A 19114-nucleotide genomic window follows, 5' to 3' on the forward strand; every position below is an offset into this window, starting at 1 on the left:
ACTGCCTGTTGGATCCTTTCAGTTGGGAGCCCAGAAAAGCAAGAGTCTTTTGAGCAGGAGTTTGTTGCTGGAAAAGATTCAGGGGGGACTTATTAAGTTAGGTCTTAGATAATACCAGATTAAGCAATGTATACTCGTTACTGGGGTAAAGTGAGCAATGAGAAGTTTATTAGTTTTCTGGGTTTTATTGTTGTTTTGGTTGTTGTTGATGTTTTGTAGGCTCTTCAAAGAAATAAGTTTCCGGGCCCCAGCCACACTGAATCTTACTCTTGGCCTCCCATAGCACGTGGCTGTGACATGGTGGTCATTTCTCATTGTGGAAATGACCCTTTGTTGTACCTTCCACCACTGCTTACGATTTTGCAAACAGGGGGCTGCTACAAGTCATTACCAAGTAGAAATGGAGTAAGTTGAAGACATTTTTGTTTAACAACAAAATGGATTAAATATTTATTTTAAATTTGACACCTAACCTTTGGTAAAGTTTAAGTTACATTAAAACTGGCAGGGGGCTTCCCTGGTGGCACAGTGGTTGAGAGTCTGCCTGCCAATGCAGGGGACACGGGTTCGTGCCCCGGTCCGGGAAGATCCCACATGCCGCGGAGCGGCTGGGCCCGTGAGCCATGGCCGCTGAGCCTGCGCGTCCGGAGCCTGTGCTCCGCAACGGGAGAGGCCACAACAGTGAGAGGCCCGCGTACCGCAAAAAAGAACCAAAAAGCAAAAACAAAAAAAACCTGGCAGAACAGAGACCGTCCTATGAGAAACTCTTTTCTCAACACAGTCACTGATTCTCTCACACCGATTCTTACCGAGAACCCCTAGTTGTGAGCCATCGGCTGAGTTGGGAGAGTCCTGGCTTTTAGTGATGACTGTACAGTTTATAGAATTATCTAACTGATTCGATTCACGTAATTATCATGGCAAACCCTTGAGATGGTCATGCCGTGTATTGTTTTCACTATTTTATAGATGAGAAAATTAAGCTCATGAAAAGTTACTGGTAAAAGTTCTTACCTGCTGACAAGCGTGACAAGAAGTGGGACTTGAATTTAGGATTTCTGTCATCTTGTCCCTCTTCTTTAAATTATCTTCACAGAACCCCACACTGTTTTATAATCCCACTTTATTTTTCCCACTCATAAGAATCAGTTAATAGCTGAGAAGGATGATGGAAAGGAAAGAAATTGCATGTGAGGGTCAAATGATGGTGAGTGAGTGACATCTGCTTTGCTGGGGTTTTGGCTGTTAGGTGAACTGATGTGTATGAGACCCGTCTCAGATCTTCTCCCAAGATACACTACAGATGGTTCCATCACTCATTATAAGGTGAAAAATAGCAGTGCAAAAGACAATTCGAATTTCATCTTAGGAAAGATACTAGTTTATTTTTCTGATTATGCCATGTAGTTTAACGAGTTCTCTTTGGAAATCTGTGTTGGCTATGTTACGATGTATTGACTTAATAATATTAAACGGATACATTTGTATCACTCAATCAGGTAGCAGCTGAGCCCACTGATGAGATGCAGCTTGTGTTGAGATAGACCCCTGGCCGGGCCAGAAAGGAATGTCCAGGTCTGACCCTTGTGTCCACTCTGCTTTTTCCGCATCTCCAGGGTCAGTCTGCATTTAGGCGTGAGCCCTGGAAGCAGGCGCTTGCCTGCGTCTGCGTAAAAAAAAGAGGAAACTCATTCTTGTCTTCAGTTAATTGAGGGCATGTGTCCAGGAAGGTGTTTGGCAGGCAGATATCGAGAGATATCTGCGGGATAGTGGAGGGCAGGGGTCAGATGGTGCAGTAGGGAACTTAATCTCCTAAGGAGGTGACGTTAACCTTTTTCAGGGCCCCTTTCAGGAGGCAGTTCATCCTTGTGCTTAGCAGCAGGAGGTCTGGAGCCAGATTGCCTGCTGCTTCTGAATATTAGCTGTGCAGCCTTGGGCAACAAACTTCACCTTTCTGTCCCTTAGGCTCCTCATCTGTGAAATGAGGTAGGAATAGGTCTCACCCTGTAAGGGGACTTTAAGGACTAAATGATTTAATACTTGTGCATAGTTTAAGCCCCAGCAGAATCTGAGTCAGTGTGTCTGAATCCATTCTAGTGAAATTATATTTTGACTTTTCTGACCTGCATGACAGTGATGATAGCAAAAACTTACAGTGCTTACTGTGTACAGGGAGATGTTCTGCATGTCTTTGATTCTTAACCTTTGTCCAAAATTATGTGAATTTATTTGTCTTTGCAGCCTCTGGCAGTCATCGTGTGCCCTGGGTGGAAAAAGGCCCAATTAGTTTTTGAATTATTGGGAGACTATAGTGTGTCCTCCAGGCCTGTTGTTCATCCTGTGGTATTAACAATCGGACTCCACAAAGATGAAGCCAAAAATATGAAGCTTCCAAGTGGGTGTAAGCATCCTTTCCAAGCTATTTGGTTTTCCCTAGAGAACACAGTGGAAGCCTGCTCAGGCGCCTGAGGCCTGGGAGCCGGCGCTGACCCGGGGCTTGTGTGATGATCAGCCAGACGTCACTTGTCAGTTACCGATCAGTGTTGGTGGTGAAGGTTTACTCTTGGCTTACATCTGTTTTACTGAGAAAACTAAGTCTTTTCATTCATTGATCAACTAGTTATTAAACACTTACTGTTTATTAGCTGTTGACTAAAACCACCCCCTGCCTTTCAGGAGCTCAAAACCTGGTGGGAACGCAGGTATTTAGTCAGACAGTACAGGGGCAGCCTGGGCAGGCCTCTTCTCACACCCACCTGAGTAAGAAGCACAGGGTTTATTTCATTGAAAGGCATTTCTAGAAAGTATGTGGAATCTTAGCAAAGGAAACGTTAGAAAAACCTGTGGAAAATCTAAGGCGTTAACTGTGTTTTCTTTTAAAATGTAGGCAATGTAATTGTTACAACACCACATAGCCTCCTGAGACTTCTCAAATATCAAAGCTTGTTATTTCTTAGACTCTGTCATCTGATTTTGGATGAGGTGGAAATATTATTCTCTGAAGCTAATGAGCAAGTAAGTATGCCATTTATTTAGATGTCATTACTACTCAGAAATATATATATATGTTATATATATATATATAAATATGTAAAATTAAAGTCTTTTAGTAGTCAGGAAACGTGTCTAGTTGGGAAGAAGCTGGTTAATCTAAAAAATGTTTCCCTTTAACTGCTATAATTAAGAGGAGAGAACATTTATCTGAATTTCCCACCCAATGTTAAAGTTCTCTTTGAAGAGCAAAATTTCTTTCCCAGGGGCATTTTCTAAAATCAATATTTTTCTGGTTATGTAAGCAATACTTTTATTTTAGAAAATTTGAGAAATAGAGAAGAACCCTTGAAAAACCCCAACATCCATAATCTTATGCTCAGAGGTTACGTAACCACTGTTACTGTTTTAGAGTATTTCTTTTCTTTTTGTAACTCCTGTGTCTATTGATACATATAATTAATAATATCAGGACCTTATTTTATGTATTAGTTTGTAACTTGCATTTCAGTGAACAGCATTGTGAGTATTGCTACCAACTGTTCTCTAGCATGATTGTTACTGTTACCTTGTTTTATGTATTGGTTTGTAACTTGCATTTCAGTGAACAGCATTGTGAGTATTGCTACTAACTGTTCTCTAGCATGATTGTTACTGTTACCTTATTTTATGTATTAGTTTGTAACTTGCATTTCAGTGAACAGCATTGTGAGTATTGCTACTAACTGTTCTCTAGCATGATTGTTACTGCTACCTTATTTTATGTATTAGTTTGTAACTTGCATTTCAGTGAACAGCATTGTGAGTATTGCTACTAACTGTTCTCTACTGGCCATGTGGTATTGAACCCTGTGGACATAACATAATTTATTTTCTGATTGTCTTATATATGGACATTTAGCATCATTTGTGTGTATGTGTGTAGCTGAAAAAACATCTTTTGGCACGTGTTTTCTTAGGATAAATTCCTAAGAAGGGGATTAATGGATCAAAGGCTATGAATTCTTAAAAGGCACTTGTTGGAAGCGGTGTAGCATGAAGGTCAGGAGCATTCCTTTGGGAGCAGCAGTGGCCCCAAGGTCAAGCCCAGGCTTTGTGACTTACTGACTGCCTCAGTTCTTATTTGCAAAGCTAGTATCTGGAACACTGCCTTGTTCAGTGGCACTCTGAAAGTGTAGATGGGTTTGCACTCCCTCTGGCAGTGTGCCTCCGCGCCACACTGCCTGCACCCCTGGCAGTAGGAGGCCCTCGTCCAGCTTTCTTTTCTAGGCTGATTGTTACACGTGGCATCTGATTTGCTTAATCTGTATTTCCTTGATTACTTTGTTAAATTGAGCATTAACTCATACTGGCCATTTGTACCCATTCTTCTAGGAGCTGCTTGTTCATTTCCTTCGCTTGTTTTCTTTCACTGGGATCATCTTTTTCTAACTAGTTTGTAGAAGTTTTTATATAAGGCTGTTCATCCTTTGTTACCTGTGTTGCCGGTATTTACCTAGATGTTTGTTTTAATTTTGTCTATACATAAACATTTTTCCTTTTTAGTTTTTTCTTTTACTTTCATGTTTAAAGACCTTTCCCACTCTGAGAACAGAAAATATACATTCCTTACATTTTATGTTCTGTCAAACTAATTATTAGTTTCTTTTGAAATAAAAGTGAAATTAATTATGCTGATTTTTTAGATGTTTCCTATATTAGATAACTTTAAAAAAATTATTGAAGTTGAAGAAAGGGAATCTGCCCCACATCAGATTGTTGCAGTTGGAGTTCATTGGAACAGACATATAGAGCAGTTAATCAAAGAGTTCATGAACGACCCCTACATTGTGATCACAGCCATGGAGGAGGCTGCCCTCTACGGCAGTGTCCAACAGGTAAAGAGTCCTGGGTGTGTGTGGTGGGGGGTTGGTGAGCCCAAGCAAGTAACCTTTATTCATGGCTTAATATTAAAAGATTACAGTATTAATTTCATATATAATCTGTAATTGTGTATTTAAATTTATATTGCTTTTCTATACCTTCTTTCCTATTAAAATTATGACTTTGCCATAAAAAGTAAAACTGGAGCACCTTGAACATTTTTTAAAAATCCCACTGTTTCTGCATTTCATTACCAGGTAGTACGTCTTTGCCTGGAATGTGAAAAGACCTCCACTTTACTCCAGACTCTTGATTTCGTTCCAAGTCAGGCACAAAAGACCTTGATCTTCACCGGTTCTGTAGCTGAAACAGAAATAGTGTGTAAGGTGAGCCCTTCCACACATGAAACGTTCTTACTGCTTGTTTAGACTGTGGTTGAATCTTGAGTCACCCGAGAATCACTTGGAGTAGTTACGTATTTGACAGGGAAATAGCCTTCCCATGGAAGCCAGCGGTCCACAAGGGGGACCTGGCAGAGCATGAAAAGGATCTGGTTCATGAAAAAGTGCCAACATCTTCTGAACCCTCTATTTAAGACAATAGAGACGATGATGCTAAAGTATATCATCATTTAGCCAATTGGCTAAAGATTTATTTAATCTAATTGTATATAAATTAATGCTAAAGTGTAGAAATGAGGCCAAATACAAAAGAATCAGTAGTGCACCGACCTTTAGCAAAGATGAACTAGCAGGTATAGTGAAAAACAACAGTACCCTCTTGACAATAGTACCATAAATTTCATGTATACGTATACATATCTCTACAGATAATCTGTGTAGGTAAGTGTACGTGCACACAGGTATATATACACGCACATATATGTATGTACACGTTATTTCAAAAGGAAGGAAAATAGTTTTAGCAAAATAATGTTTGTTTCACTGGAGCAAGTTTTTAGATATAAACCATAGAATTTTGAAAATATATTTCTTTAAATTTACAAGCATTTCTTTCTTAGAATTAGTGGATCAGTGAGGTGAGACCCTCACAGATAATTTTAAATGATTTGTATCGATAATTATGGATGAAAAATTATCTTCAAGCTTATGTTCCTGACTGTGAACTGGCCCCTTTGGTTTCATCTTTAGGTAGTAGAAAGCAGTTCCGTGTTTTGTTTGAAAATGCATAAAGAAATGACTTTTAATTTAAAAAGTGTTTCAGAACAGTGGAAGAAGAAGTTAAGTTCTGGTTCTCACATTGTATTAGGTAAGTATTTTAATTTCTACTTGTATTTAGAGAAGGCTGAGCTAATAGGAATCACGTCTTCAATTCATTCATTTATTTACCTCCTCCAAATTTCTCATCATTTCCCAGATTTATTGAGAATGTATTAGTAATGTGAATTTCAAAGTGAAAATTAACCTTGGCTATGATTTTGATACTGAGGTGGAATCCAAGTGTCTCAGGTTAGTAGGCAGCGAGCGGCCCTTGGGCTAGCCGTGCTCCCTGCAGTTCCAGCTCAAGGATCACTGTCACATGTATATGCCTGTGCTGAAGCTTGTCGTAAATGATTGTTAAGTTTAATATTGGAAATATAAAAGTCAAAACGTATAAAAGAAGTGAAAACCATATGGGCAGCCAAGATTTGTAATAGAGGCATTTTTCGAGTTAAAAAGGAGACCATCTTTCTCTGGAATTTAATTACTGGGCTTTGACATTTTGGGAAAAGAAATGGGAAGGAAGTTTCTTTGCATCTGAAAAGTAAAATGCAGTAAAGAAATGTTTTGAAGTGTGGTTCCTGGAATTGTTCTGTAAAGTACGTGCAGTAAAATTCCAGCTTCATCTGAAATTGTCCGAATCCTTTTCTCCAGCCTTAACAGACGATTGCACACCACTCTTGGCCATCACCGATGCCACGTGTGTGATTCACTTCAGCTTTCCTTCCTCGCCGAAAATTTTTGGTGGACGCCTGTATTGCATGTCTGATCATTTTCAGAGTTTAACTGAACAGGTTTGATTAATTTATATTATCACTTAATGTTTCACTGGCGTTTTCCACATAATGACAAATGCAGAGTCCGGAAAGTTTTATCATTTAGACCGGTACGGATGATCTGCTTCCTTTATTCACCCCCAATTTTAAGGGTTCTCCTGCAGAACAGAGAGAGAAAAAAACCAAATCTGTGTTGCTGCTGACGGAGAGAAATGCCTGCCATGCAGTTGGCGTCCTGCGCTACTTGGAGCGAGCAGATACCAAGATTCCTTCAGAGCTCTACGAGTTTACTGCAGGGGTTCTGGAAGCCAAAGAAGATAAAAAAGCCGGAAGGCCTCTTTGTCCGTATCTTAAGGCTTTTGGTTTTTGCAAGTAAGCCAGTCATCTTTTTCATAACTGACATGTAGCATACAGTAAACTGCACAGATGATAAGTCTACAGCTTGATGATTGTCATATGCATATGCAGCCCATGTGAGCTACGGCCCAGCTCTGAGGGAGCCCCTGCAAGGTCCCCTCCTGTTCCTTCCCAATTTGAAGTAACCACCCTCACTCTACCAGCACTGACTAGCTTTGCTTGTTTTAGAATTTTATATACATGGAATTGTAGTGTGCTCCATCTATCAATACTGTCTGTGGCATTCATCCATGTTGTTGCATGTATTGGTATTTTATTTATTTAGTTACTTTGTGGCTTAGAATTCCATTGTGTGGGGACTTCCCTGGTGGTCCAGTGGTAAAGAATCCACCTTCCAATGCAGGGGACGCAGGCTCGATCCCTGGTCGGGGAGCTAGCATCCCACATCCCACAGGGCAACTAAGCCCATGTGCCACAACTACTGAGCTCACGCACCTCAACTAGAGAGCCCGCGTGCCACAAACTGCTACAGAGTCCACACGCTCTGGAACCCGCGCCACAACTAGAGAGAGAAAACCCGCACGCCACAACTAGAGAGAAGCCCGCGTGCCACAATGAAGAGCCCGCGCACCACAACAAAAGATCCCAAGTACCGCAACGATGATCCCGTGTGCTGCGATTAAGACCTGACGCAGCAAGATAAATAAATAAATACTTTTTTAAATTCTGTTATATGAATATATCATGATGTACATATCCATTCTACTCTTGACGAGCCTGTGAGTTGTATTATGTATGAAGCTTCCATGAACACTCTTGTACGTGTCCTTTTCTGGAACTATGCACCCGTTTCTCTTGGGTATATATTATACTCTGGAGTGGTATTGCTGGGTCATGGGGTAGACTTGTGTTTAACTTTGCCAGAGTGTTTGGTCATCTTGTGATCCCACCAGGTGTGTGTGAGGGAGTTTGGGTTGCTCTGTATCCTCACCAACACTTAGTATTCATGGGGGTGTAGGGGAAAACCATTGTTATTTTAATTTGCATTTCCCTAAGAATTCATGATGTTGAATGGCTTTTCAACATGATTGTAGGACATTGGACATCCTTTTTTGTGAAATGCCTGTTCAGGTCTTTTGCCCATTTTTAAAATGGGGTATTTATTGGTTTATAGGAGTAATTTGTTTATTCTTGATACAACTGCTTTGTCAGAGATATGCATATATGCTTTGAGAAACTTCTCCCAGTCTGTGGCTTGCCTTTTCACTCTTTTAAGAGTCTTTCAATGGACAGACATTTTTAATTTTGATGAAACGTTTTATGGTTACTGTTTTATTGTGTTTTAATATAAGAAATAAATTGCCTATCTCTAGATCATGAAGACATTCTTCTATATTTTCTTCTAGAAGTTTTATAGATTTAGCTTTCACATTTAGGCATATAATCTATATTGAATTAATTTTTGTGTATAGTGTTTGATATGGGGCAAGGTTTACTTTTTTCTGTATGGATCATCTCTTGCTCCAGCATTCTTCATTTAAAACACTGTTGTGTTCTCACTGAGTTGGTGCCTTTGACATAACCCAGACGATAGAATATGTGATCCATTTGTGGACTCTCTCTGTTACATTGGTCTATTTGTCTATTCTTACACCAGTACTACACTTTTTTAAGTACTGTAGCTTATAGTGGGTCTTGGGAAATGGTATTTAAGTCCTCCAACTTTGCTCTTCTTCAAGGTTGTTTTGGCATTTTAGGTCTAATGCATCTCCATGTTTATTTTAGGAAGGGTTGTCAGTTTCTTCAGAAACGTTGCTGGAATTTTGATACCTGCATTGATTATATGAATCAATTTGGAGAACAGGGATATATCTTAACAGTCAGGAGATCCCTGAGTCAGGGATCCGGACACGATGCCAATACTTGATCAGTGGATCTCTGGGACTGAGTAGCAGATGTCTGTTAGATATCTACTGGATTGAATTTAATTTTAAGATAACTATTGAAATTAACTTCTTTGAATTATGTACATTATCCAGGTTATTAGCAGCCATTTCCATTATGCCTTTAAATAAAATATTGAATTTTAAAACTGAAGCTTTAACTATTTCTCAGTTTGGGTTACGGAATGGCTCCTGGTTTAGAGGTTCATTGGCCCCTGTTGTGGGTTATAGTGATGTGTTTCTGATTCAGAGTCTTTATTTTGGAAGTATATTTTGTTCATTTACGTACTGCATTTAAGACTGTCTGGAGAAATAATGCAGTAACTCTGTCCTTTAAGTTTACTCAGTGCCAGTTAAACTTTAGGATCCTTTCCACTTATTTACACACTGTTAGTGTCATCTGAGGGATCTAATTAGCTTTACAGCATTTGGTTACTTAACTTTACAGCGTTTGGAATACAAGTTCTCTGATTTCGATTCTAGATTAATTTTCCTGGTGAATACTTTAAAATTCATGTTGAAAATTGCTATTTTTTTTTTCCTGGTTTTAAAATCCTGTTCCTTTTTTTCAGAGACAAAAGGATCTGTCCTGATCGACACCATGTTAATCCAGAAGTAGACATGCCAAGGAAGTTATCCAACCAAACTCTACCAGTGTTTGGATACATAAAAGTAAGTCCTATTAAAGAACTTGTCCAATGATTAATGGTCATTTTAATGAACAACTTTCATTCTTTAAGAGGTAGAATTTAATAGAAGGCAATTATGACAGTACTAATTACCACCATTAATCTGACAGTAGGCACTTATTTTAAGGGTTCTTACACGGTGCCTTATTTCAAGGTGCCAGTTCGTTCGGAAAACCAGGATCAAATTGGAAGATAGATAAACCACTTAAATTTAGGGATTTCTTAGTTATCTTTTTAGAAAGAAAGTTGTTTCCCTTTGGGGACTATTAAAAATAATGTGATGATTACACGAACCTTTTCAGATCATCCATGATTATTCCTTTGGGGAATATTCTGAGATACAGATAGAATTGCTGAGTTGAGTTGTCACTTTCTTGTGAATCTTTTTTTTTTATTTATTATTTCTTCCTTTCTTTTTGAGTTTGAGTGTTCTGCCTTCACCTTCCCTTTCCCTTCGGGCGAATCTGTTATGTTCATTCATGCTTGTGTTCCTCCTTGTGTGGCTATGCTGTACTCGTTTCCTGGGGCTGTTGTACAAATACCATGAACTGGGTGCCTTAAAACCGCACAAGTTTATTCTCTCACAGTCCTGGAAGCCAGAGTTTGAAATCAAGGTGTCAGCAGGCTGTGCTCCGTCTGAAGACTCCCTTTCCTGCTTCTTCAAGCTGCTGTTGACTCCAGGCGTGCCCTGGCCTGTCTTCACCTCGTGGCCACATCCCTCCAGTCTCTGCCTCATCTTCACATGACCCTCTCCTCTTCTCTCTGTGCCTCTTACAAAGCACACGTGTCAATGGATAAAGGGCCCATAATCCACAGTGATCTCCTCACCCAGAGATACTTAATTACATCTGCAAACACCTATTTTCCAAGTAAGGTCACAGTCACAGATCGTGGGAGTTAGCACAGAGACAGTTTTCTTTGGGGGCGTGGCGGGAGGCACGGATTACCATTCAACCCCATACAGTTTTCATTGATGAAATGATTTTTGTCTTTAAATTCTGATTCTTTCCCAAGTTCTATCACCTCATTTCTACATTTTAAAATTCTGACTTATGTGGTTCTTTTATATCATGTGTCACTTTCTTAATAAGCTAAAAGGCAGCTAGTTTTGAAATCGGAGTACAGTTTTCATCTATTTTGTGGATACATTTTTCTGGTGGCCTTCATTGTCTCTAGGGACTGTTGTTCTGCTTCTTATTCTCTTTTTTATTATTGTAACTTAATATGGGATTTGACCTTGATACTTTGCTTTTGCTCATTTTTTGATAAAATTCCTTTTCCTTAAATTTGAGGAGGAGGTGTGGGTCAGGATAACTTTTCTAATTTCACAGAGTTTCCATTTCTGTTGTTTCCATGTCTGGTTAAAAAAAAAAAATGAAAACACAGTTTCTGAGATTTTTTTTTTTTTTTTTTTTTTTTTTTAGTTTCTGAGATTTTTGAGATGCCCTGGCTCTGTGCCCCTCACCCAGGTACATCTGGCCTTTCTCTTCCTTCATCTCTCTTGTCCCTGGGTGGACAGTTTGGAGATTTCACAGGGGCCCAGCCTTCACCCACTATCAGAATGCAGGAAAGCCTTCCAGTGCAGCTGCCCTTGTCACCCAGGCCCACCGTGTTTTCTATGAACACCTGCTGCCTCTTGTGGAATCCTCCTGTTGCTAGTCTTTCAGACGAGCTCATACCTCCCAGTGCTGCTTCCTGCACACACAGTGATACCACGCAGGTCTTGTGATGTGGGTGGTTTTTACTCATCTGCTATTTTTGTTGTTGTTATCTAAATTAATAGATTTTATTTTTTTGAGCAGTTTTAGTTTTACAGAAAAACTGAGCAGAAAATACAGAGTTCCCCTGTACTCTCCCCCGGCACCCCCAACAGTTTCCCCTATTATTAGCATCTTTCATTATTGTGGTACATGTGTGATAATAGATGAGCCAATATTGATAATTATTATTAACTAAAGCCTACAGTTTAAGTTAAGGTTCACTCCTTGCAGTGTACGTTCTATGGACTTTGCCAAGTGTATCACACAGAACACTTTCACTGCCCTGAAGATCCCCTGTGGACTCCACCTGCCCATCCCTTTACCTCTTCCCCAGAATTCCTAGCAGTCACCGATCTTTTTACCGTCTCTGTAGTTTTGCCTTTTTCAAATGTCATATAGTTGCGGTCATACAGGGTGTAGGTTTTTTGAACTGGCTTCTTTCATTTAGCAGTTTGCATTTAAGATTCTTCCATGCCTTTTTGTGGCTTAATCGTTTCTTTTTATGGCTGAATATACTACAGTGTGTTTATCCATTCACCTATTGAAGGACATCTTGGTTGCTTCCAATTATTGGCAGTTATGAATAATGCTAGGATAAATATTCAAGTGCAGGTTTTTGTGTAGACAGAAATTTTCAACTCATTTGGGTAAATACCAAAGAGTGTGACTGTTGTGTGTGATTATGTATATATAGTAAAACTATGTTTTGCTTTGTAAGAAACTACAAAACTGGTTTCTGAAGTGACTATACCATTTTACATTCTTACCAGCAATGAATGAATGAGACTTCTTGTTGTTCCACATCCTTGCCAGTATTTGACGTTGTCAGTGTTTTAGATTTTAGCCATTCAGTCAGGTGGGTAGTGGTATCTCATTGTCTTAATTTGCAATTCCCTGATGACGTCATGTTGAGCACCTTTTCATATGCTTATTTATCAGCTGTAATCTTCTTTGCTGAAATAGCTGTGAGATAATATGTTCAGGTTTTTTGCCCATTTTTTAATTGAGTTGTGTGTTCTCTTATTATTGAGTTTTAAGCGTTCTTTGTATATTTTGGATACCAGTCTTATCAGATACGTGTTTCGTAAAAATTTTCTCCCAGCCATTGGCTTGTCTTTTCATTTTCTTTATATAGTCAGCTCTTGTTATCCGTAGATTCAACCAACCTCAAATCTAAAATATTTGGCAAGCAAGACTTGAATTTACAGTGGTCCAGCAACTATTTACATAGCATTTACATTGTATTTACAACTATTTACATAGCATTTACATTGTATTAGGTATTATGAATAATCTAGAGATGATTTAAAGTATATCCTTAGGCTGTCCTTAGGTTATATGCAAATTCTTACACCATTTTATGTAAGGGACCTAAGCATCCAGTAATTTTGGTATTCACAGGGGGTCCTGGAACCAATCCTCCGTGGATACTAAAAGATGATTATAGTGCCATTTGGACAGCAGAAGTTTTTAATTTTAATGAAGTCCAACTTTCCAATTTTTTCTATCACAGACTGTGCTTTTGTTGTTGTATCCAAAGAGTCAGTGCCAAACCCAGGGTCACCTGGAGTTTCTCCTATGTTATCATCCTCATCTGCTTTTATTTTGGGGTCCATGGGGATATTTTGTTAATTACGTTTTGTTGCAGTATGTCCCTGGCTTTGGCTTTGCTGTCTCACTGCTCTGTCTGTCTTTATGTGGGGGATTCAGAGAGAGTCAAAAAATATGACACCTCACTGCGGCCACCTTCCCAGAACCCCTCTAACCAAGACCTTCCTTTTTATTTAATTTAATTTAATTTTTTACTTTATTGAAGTATAGTTGATTTTCAATGTAGTGTTAGTTTCTGTTGTACAGCCAAGACTGATTCAGATACATACATACATATATATATATATATTCTTGTTCATATTCTTTTCCATTATGGTTTATTACAGGATGTTGAATATAGTTCCCTGTGCTATACAGCAGGACCTTGTTGTTGTTTATCTGTTTTATATGTATTAGTTTGTATCAGCTAATCTCAAACTCCTAATTTATCCCTCCCCCACCCCCTTTCCTCTTCGGCAACCGTAAGTTTTCTGTGTCTGTCAGTCTGTTTCTGTTATGTAAATAAGGTCATTTGTGTCATATTTTAGATTCCATGTATAAGTGATACCATATAATATTTGTCTTTCTCTGTCTGGCTTGCTTCACTCAGTATGATCATCTCTAGGTCCATCCATGTTGCTGCAAATAGCATTATTTCATTCTTTTTTATGGCTGAGTAATATTCCATTGTGTATATATTACCACATCTTCTTTATCCATGCATCTGTTGATGGACATTTAGGTTGCTTCCATGTCTTGACTGTTGTAAATAGTGCTGCTATGAACATTGGGGAGCATGTATCTTTTCGAATTAGAGTTTTCTCTGGATATATGCCCAGGAGTGGAATTGCTGGATCATATGCTAGCTCTATTTTTAGTTTGTGAAGGAACCTCCATGCTGTTTTCCATAGTGTCTGCACCAATTTACATTCCCACCAACAGTGTAGGAGGATTCCCTTTTCTCCACATCCTCTCCAGCATTTATTGTTTGTAAACTTTTTAATGATGACCATTCTGACCGGTGTGAGGTGGTACCTCATTGTAGTTTTGATTTGCATTTCTCTAATATTTAGTGATGTTGAGCATCTTTTCATGTGCCTTTTGGCCATCTCTGTGTCTTCTTTGGAGAAATGGTCTTCTGCCCATTTTTTCATTGGGTTATTTGTTTTTGTTTTAGAGTTGTATGAGCTGTTTGTATATTTTGGAAATTAAGCCCTTGTCAGTCACATGATTTGCAGATATTTTCTTCTGTTCCATAGGTTGTCTTTTCATTTTGCTTATGGTTTCCTTTGCTGTGCAAAAGCTTATTACCTTGACTAGGTCCCATTTGTGTACTTTTGCTTTTATTTCTGTTGCCTTCAGAGACTGACCTAAGAAAACATTGGTACAATTTATGTCAGAGAATGTCTTGCCTATGTTCTCTTCTAGAAGTTTTACGGTGTCATGCCTTATATTTAAGTCTTTAAGCCATTTTGAGTTTATTTTTGTTTATGTTGTGAGGGTGTGTTCTAACTTCATTGATTTACATGCAGCTGTCCAGCCTTCCCAACACCACTTGCTGAAGAGACTGTCTTTTCTCCATTGTATATTCTTGCCTCCTTTGTTGGAGATTAATTGACTGTAGGTGTGTGGGTTTATTTCTGGGCTCTCTATTCTGTTCCATTGATCCATATGTCTGTTTTTGTGCCAGTATCACACTGTTCTGATTACTGTAGCTTTGTAGTATTGTCAGAAGTCTGGGAGAGTTATGCCTCCAGTTTTGTTCTTTTCCCTCAGAATTGCTTTGGAAATTCTGGGCCTTTTATGGTTCCATATATATTTAAGGATTATTCTAGTTCTGTGAAAAATGTCATGGATAATTTGATAGGGATCACATTAAATGTGTGAATTGCTTTGGGTAGTATGGCCATTTTAACAATATTAATTCTTCCAGTCCAAGAGCATGGGATATCTTTCTATTGAATCATCTTCAATTTCCGTTATCAGTGTTTTATAGTTCTGAACATACAAGTCTTTCACATCCTTGGTCAGGTTGATTCCTAAGTATTTTATTTTTAAAAGGGATTTTTTTTTTTTTTTACTTTCCCTTTCTGATATTTCATTGTTAGCATAAAGACATGCAACAAATTTCTGTATGTTAATCTTGTATCTTGCTACCTTGCTGAGTTCATTCATCAGTTCTAGTAGTTTTTGTGTGGAGTCTTCAGGGTTTTCTATATACAGTATCATGTCGTCTGCCTATAATGATACTTTCACCTCTTCTCTTCCAGTTTGGATGCCTTTTATTTCTTTCTCTTGTCTGATTGCTGTGGCTAGGACTTCCAATACTACATTGAATAGAAGTGGTGGGAATGGGCACACTTGTCTTGTTCCAGATCTTAACAGGAAGAAAGGCTTTCAGCTTTTACCATTGAGTGTTACGTTGGCTGTGGATGTGTCATAAATAGCTTTTATTATGTTGAGATATGTTCCCTCTATACCCACTTTATTAAGAGTTTTTATCATGAATGGATGTTGAATTTTATCAAATGCTTTTTCTACATCTATTGAGATGACCATGTGGTTTTTATCTTTACTTTTGTTGATGGAGTGTATCACATTTTTTGATTTGCATATGTTGAACCATCCTTGTGACCCTGGGATGAATCCAACTTGATCGTGGTGTGTGATCTTTTTTATGTGTTGTTGGATTCAGTTTGCTAATATTTGATTGAGAATTTTTGCAACTATATTCATCAAAGATATTGGCCTGTGATTTTATTTTGTGGTATTATCTTTGTCTGCTTTTGGTATCAGGGTGATAGTGGCTTCATAGAATGACTTTGGGAGTGTTCCCTCCTCTTCAGTCTTTTGGAAGAGTTTGAGAAGGATTGGTAATAGTTGTTCTTTGTATGTTTGGTAGAATTTCCCAGTGAAGCCATCTGGTCCTGGACTTTCGTTTGCAGGGAGTTTTTAAATTACATACCCCCCATACCCCTGGTTCCCAGGGGATCTGCTTTCTGTCACTATGGTTTTGTCTTTTACTGGAATTTCATATTAATGGAATTGTACAGTATGTGGTCTTTTGAGTCTGATTTCTGTTCCTCAGTGTATTATCTTTGAGATTCGCCTGTTTTCTATTTTATTGCTGTGTAGGATTCCACTGTATGTTTGTCTGTTCACAAATTGATGGACATTTGGGTTGTTGACAGTTTCTGGCTGCTTCGATCATTTGTGTTACATCTTTGACAGTACATGTTCTTTTCTCTGGAGTAAGACCTAGGAGTGGAATTGCTGAGTCATATGGTAAGTGTATGTTTGTAAGAAACTGCCAAACAGTGTTCTAAAGAAGTGGAACCATTCGCATTCTGACCAGCACTGCACGCAAGAATTCCAGTTGATCCACATTCTCATCACTACTTGGTATTCTCAGTCTGTAATTTTTGCCACTCTGTTGCATTTGCACTGTTATCTTATTTGTGTTACCCTGGTGATAAAGAATCTTAGACATCTTTCCACTGCTTACTAGCCATTTGTATCTCTTCTCTTGTTAACTTTTCTGTTTAGAATTCTTGCCCATTTTTTATTTGGGTTTCCTTCTTGTTGAGTTTTAACCGTTCTTTATATATTTTAGATATCCTTTGTCAGATATATTGCAAATGTTTTCTCCCAGTGGAAAAGCAAAAGTTTTTAATTTTGATGAAGCCTAGTTTTTTACTTTTTTTTTTGTTTGTTTTGTTTTTTTTTTGTTTTTTACTTTTTTATTTTGTATTTTGTGCTTTTCATGCCATAAGAAATCTTTGCCTACCATATGGTTGCAAAGATTTTTCCCAGTGTTTTTATTCTAGAAGCTGTATAGTTTTACATTTAGCTCTGTGATCCACCTCAAATTAACTTTTGTGTGTGGCAGAGTTTTTTAAAAGGAGGCAAGATTTTTTCTTCTGGATAATTGGTCACTCCAGCATCATTTAGTATAAAGACCTTCTTTTCCCCCTAAATTATATTGACACCTTTGACAAAAATTAGGAGACCATATATGTGATTTCTGAATTCTTTTTTTTTTTTTTTTTTTTTTTACTATTTATTTATTTATTTGGCTGTGTCAGGTCTTAGTTGCAGCACGCGGGCTCTTTGTTACAGTGCATGGGCTCTCTGGGTGTGGTACGCAGGCTCTAGAGTACACAGGCTTAGTTGCCCCCCTTGCACGTGGGTTCTTAGTTCCCCGACCAGGGATCGAACCTGCGTCCCCTGCACTGGAAGGCAGATTCTTAACCACTAGACCACCAGGGAAGTCCTGATTTCTGAATTCTTTATTCTGCTCCTTGGTTTCTTTGTCCTTATACAGTATCACACTGGCTTGATTACTGTAGCTTTATAATCTTGAAAACTGGTGGGTAAGTCTTCCAACGTTGCCTGTCTTCTTCAATATCCTTTTGACTGTTACTTCGCATGTCCATATAAAATTTTAGAATCAGGTTATCAATATCTATTATACTTAGAATCCTGGTGGGATTTTGCTTGGCATTGCGTTGAGTCTGATACCAAACCAACCTTGGGTCCACTTGCCTGTGTGCATGGTAAAGCCGCTCTACTGACACCAGGTTGTAGTGAAGGAAGTCCATCGTCTACTGTAAGGTGCCAATACAAGGAGAACGAGTGGCTCATGCTTTAAAAACCCGCAACTCCCCAGTGGGTTTCAGGAAACCATTTTTAAGGCCAGGTGAGGGATGGGGAGTGACAGGGTAGGTGATCAGCTCCTGCACAATTCTCTGATTGGTTGATGGTGAGATAACAGAGCGGTGTCACGGGGGTTAACATTATCAATCCTTAGGCCCCTGTAGGCCTGGGGGCTATGTGCTCATTGGTCATCAAGTAGTTAACATCTTCTATTTGGTGAGGGGTTTTCACATCTGTAAAACAACTCAGGAAACATGCACAGATACAATTACCTGGGTGCTTCAGAGAGAAGCTAAAGCAGAGGATGTGGGGGAGGGGTCTGCCGTGGGAAGGCCCCACAGGGTCCTACTCGGTTTCGAGTCTATAGATTAACACGGGAAGAATTGACATCTTAGCAGTACTGAGTCTCCTTAGTCCGTTAACGTGGCGTATCACTCGTTTGTCTTGGTCGCCTTTAATTTTCTGAGCAACGTGTTACAGTTTTCAGTAGATGGATCTTCTACTTTTTGTGTTAAACTCATCCCTAGCATTTCATGTTTTTGGATGTCATTGTTATTTTTCTAATTGTTTTAGAAATGTGATGGATTTCTGTATCTTACCTTGTGTCCTGCAACCGTAACAAACTGAATTACTGGCGAGAGGGGCATCGAAACAGGTGGGGAGGTGTGTGGCCAGAAGGGACCGTCCCATGTGCCCAGGACTGAGGGGTTTCCCACCACCCAGGATGTTCGGTGCTGGAACCAGGAAGAGTGGGTCACCTGTGTGGAGGCCTCACGCTCTCGCCCTCCTGGCAGGAGAGTCCAGTCCACAAGCTGCTTTTTGCCACCTCCGTTCTGCCAGCTCGGCGTGTCGTGGATGTGCTGACGCCGTGTGGAGGGGACTGCCACACACTGATGCCTGCTCGGGCCTGGACTCTGTTCATCAGTGTGTGCTGAACACAGAGCCTTCTAACTTAGGAAATGCGGGGGAAAAGGAACTCTCCCCTTACTCCTGTCATCCTAAAACAGTCACCATTGGCATCTTAGTATATTTTCTCTGTTTTCTTTGTGCATCTTTCAAAAACTATATTTGCAGTTGGAGTGTATGTTATATCCTGCCAAGCTCTCATAACATTGTAGCGAGAGTTTTTCCCATCCCCTGCACCTCCTGTCCACTGACTCCTGTCACCCAGTGGGCTTCTGTCTGGGATGCCAGGTTGTTGGGGCCCCTAAACCATAGGGGAGAAGACTCCCTGGGAGAGGCCATCTGCCGGGCTAGAAGGAATACTGA

The 19114-nt window shown here is 39.3% G+C and overlaps 1 protein-coding gene across 7 annotated transcripts in view; it reads left to right on the forward strand.

The window, feature by feature from the left end:
- Positions 1–19114, forward strand: part of TDRD12 (tudor domain containing 12) — an 82953-nt gene that overhangs the window by 48433 nt on the left and 15406 nt on the right. For 6 of the 7 annotated variants that reach the window (XM_079908771.1, XM_079908770.1, XM_079908769.1 and 3 more), the window contains 9 exons: positions 220–405; positions 2242–2401; positions 2888–3015; positions 4677–4868; positions 5112–5240; positions 6006–6123; positions 6729–6868; positions 7002–7222; positions 9723–9822. In XM_079908771.1, the coding sequence (XP_079764897.1) occupies positions 220–405; positions 2242–2401; positions 2888–3015; positions 4677–4868; positions 5112–5240; positions 6006–6123; positions 6729–6868; positions 7002–7222; positions 9723–9822 (1374 nt within the window). The remainder of the gene's footprint in view (positions 1–219; positions 406–2241; positions 2402–2887; positions 3016–4676; positions 4869–5111; positions 5241–6005; positions 6124–6728; positions 6869–7001; positions 7223–9722; positions 9823–19114) is intronic. The other variant, XM_079908772.1, reaches the window with a different exon arrangement.

Source organism: Stenella coeruleoalba (assembly GCF_951394435.1).
Source record: "Stenella coeruleoalba genome assembly, chromosome: 20".
In the NCBI taxonomy this organism is placed as follows: domain Eukaryota; kingdom Metazoa; phylum Chordata; class Mammalia; order Artiodactyla; family Delphinidae; genus Stenella; species Stenella coeruleoalba.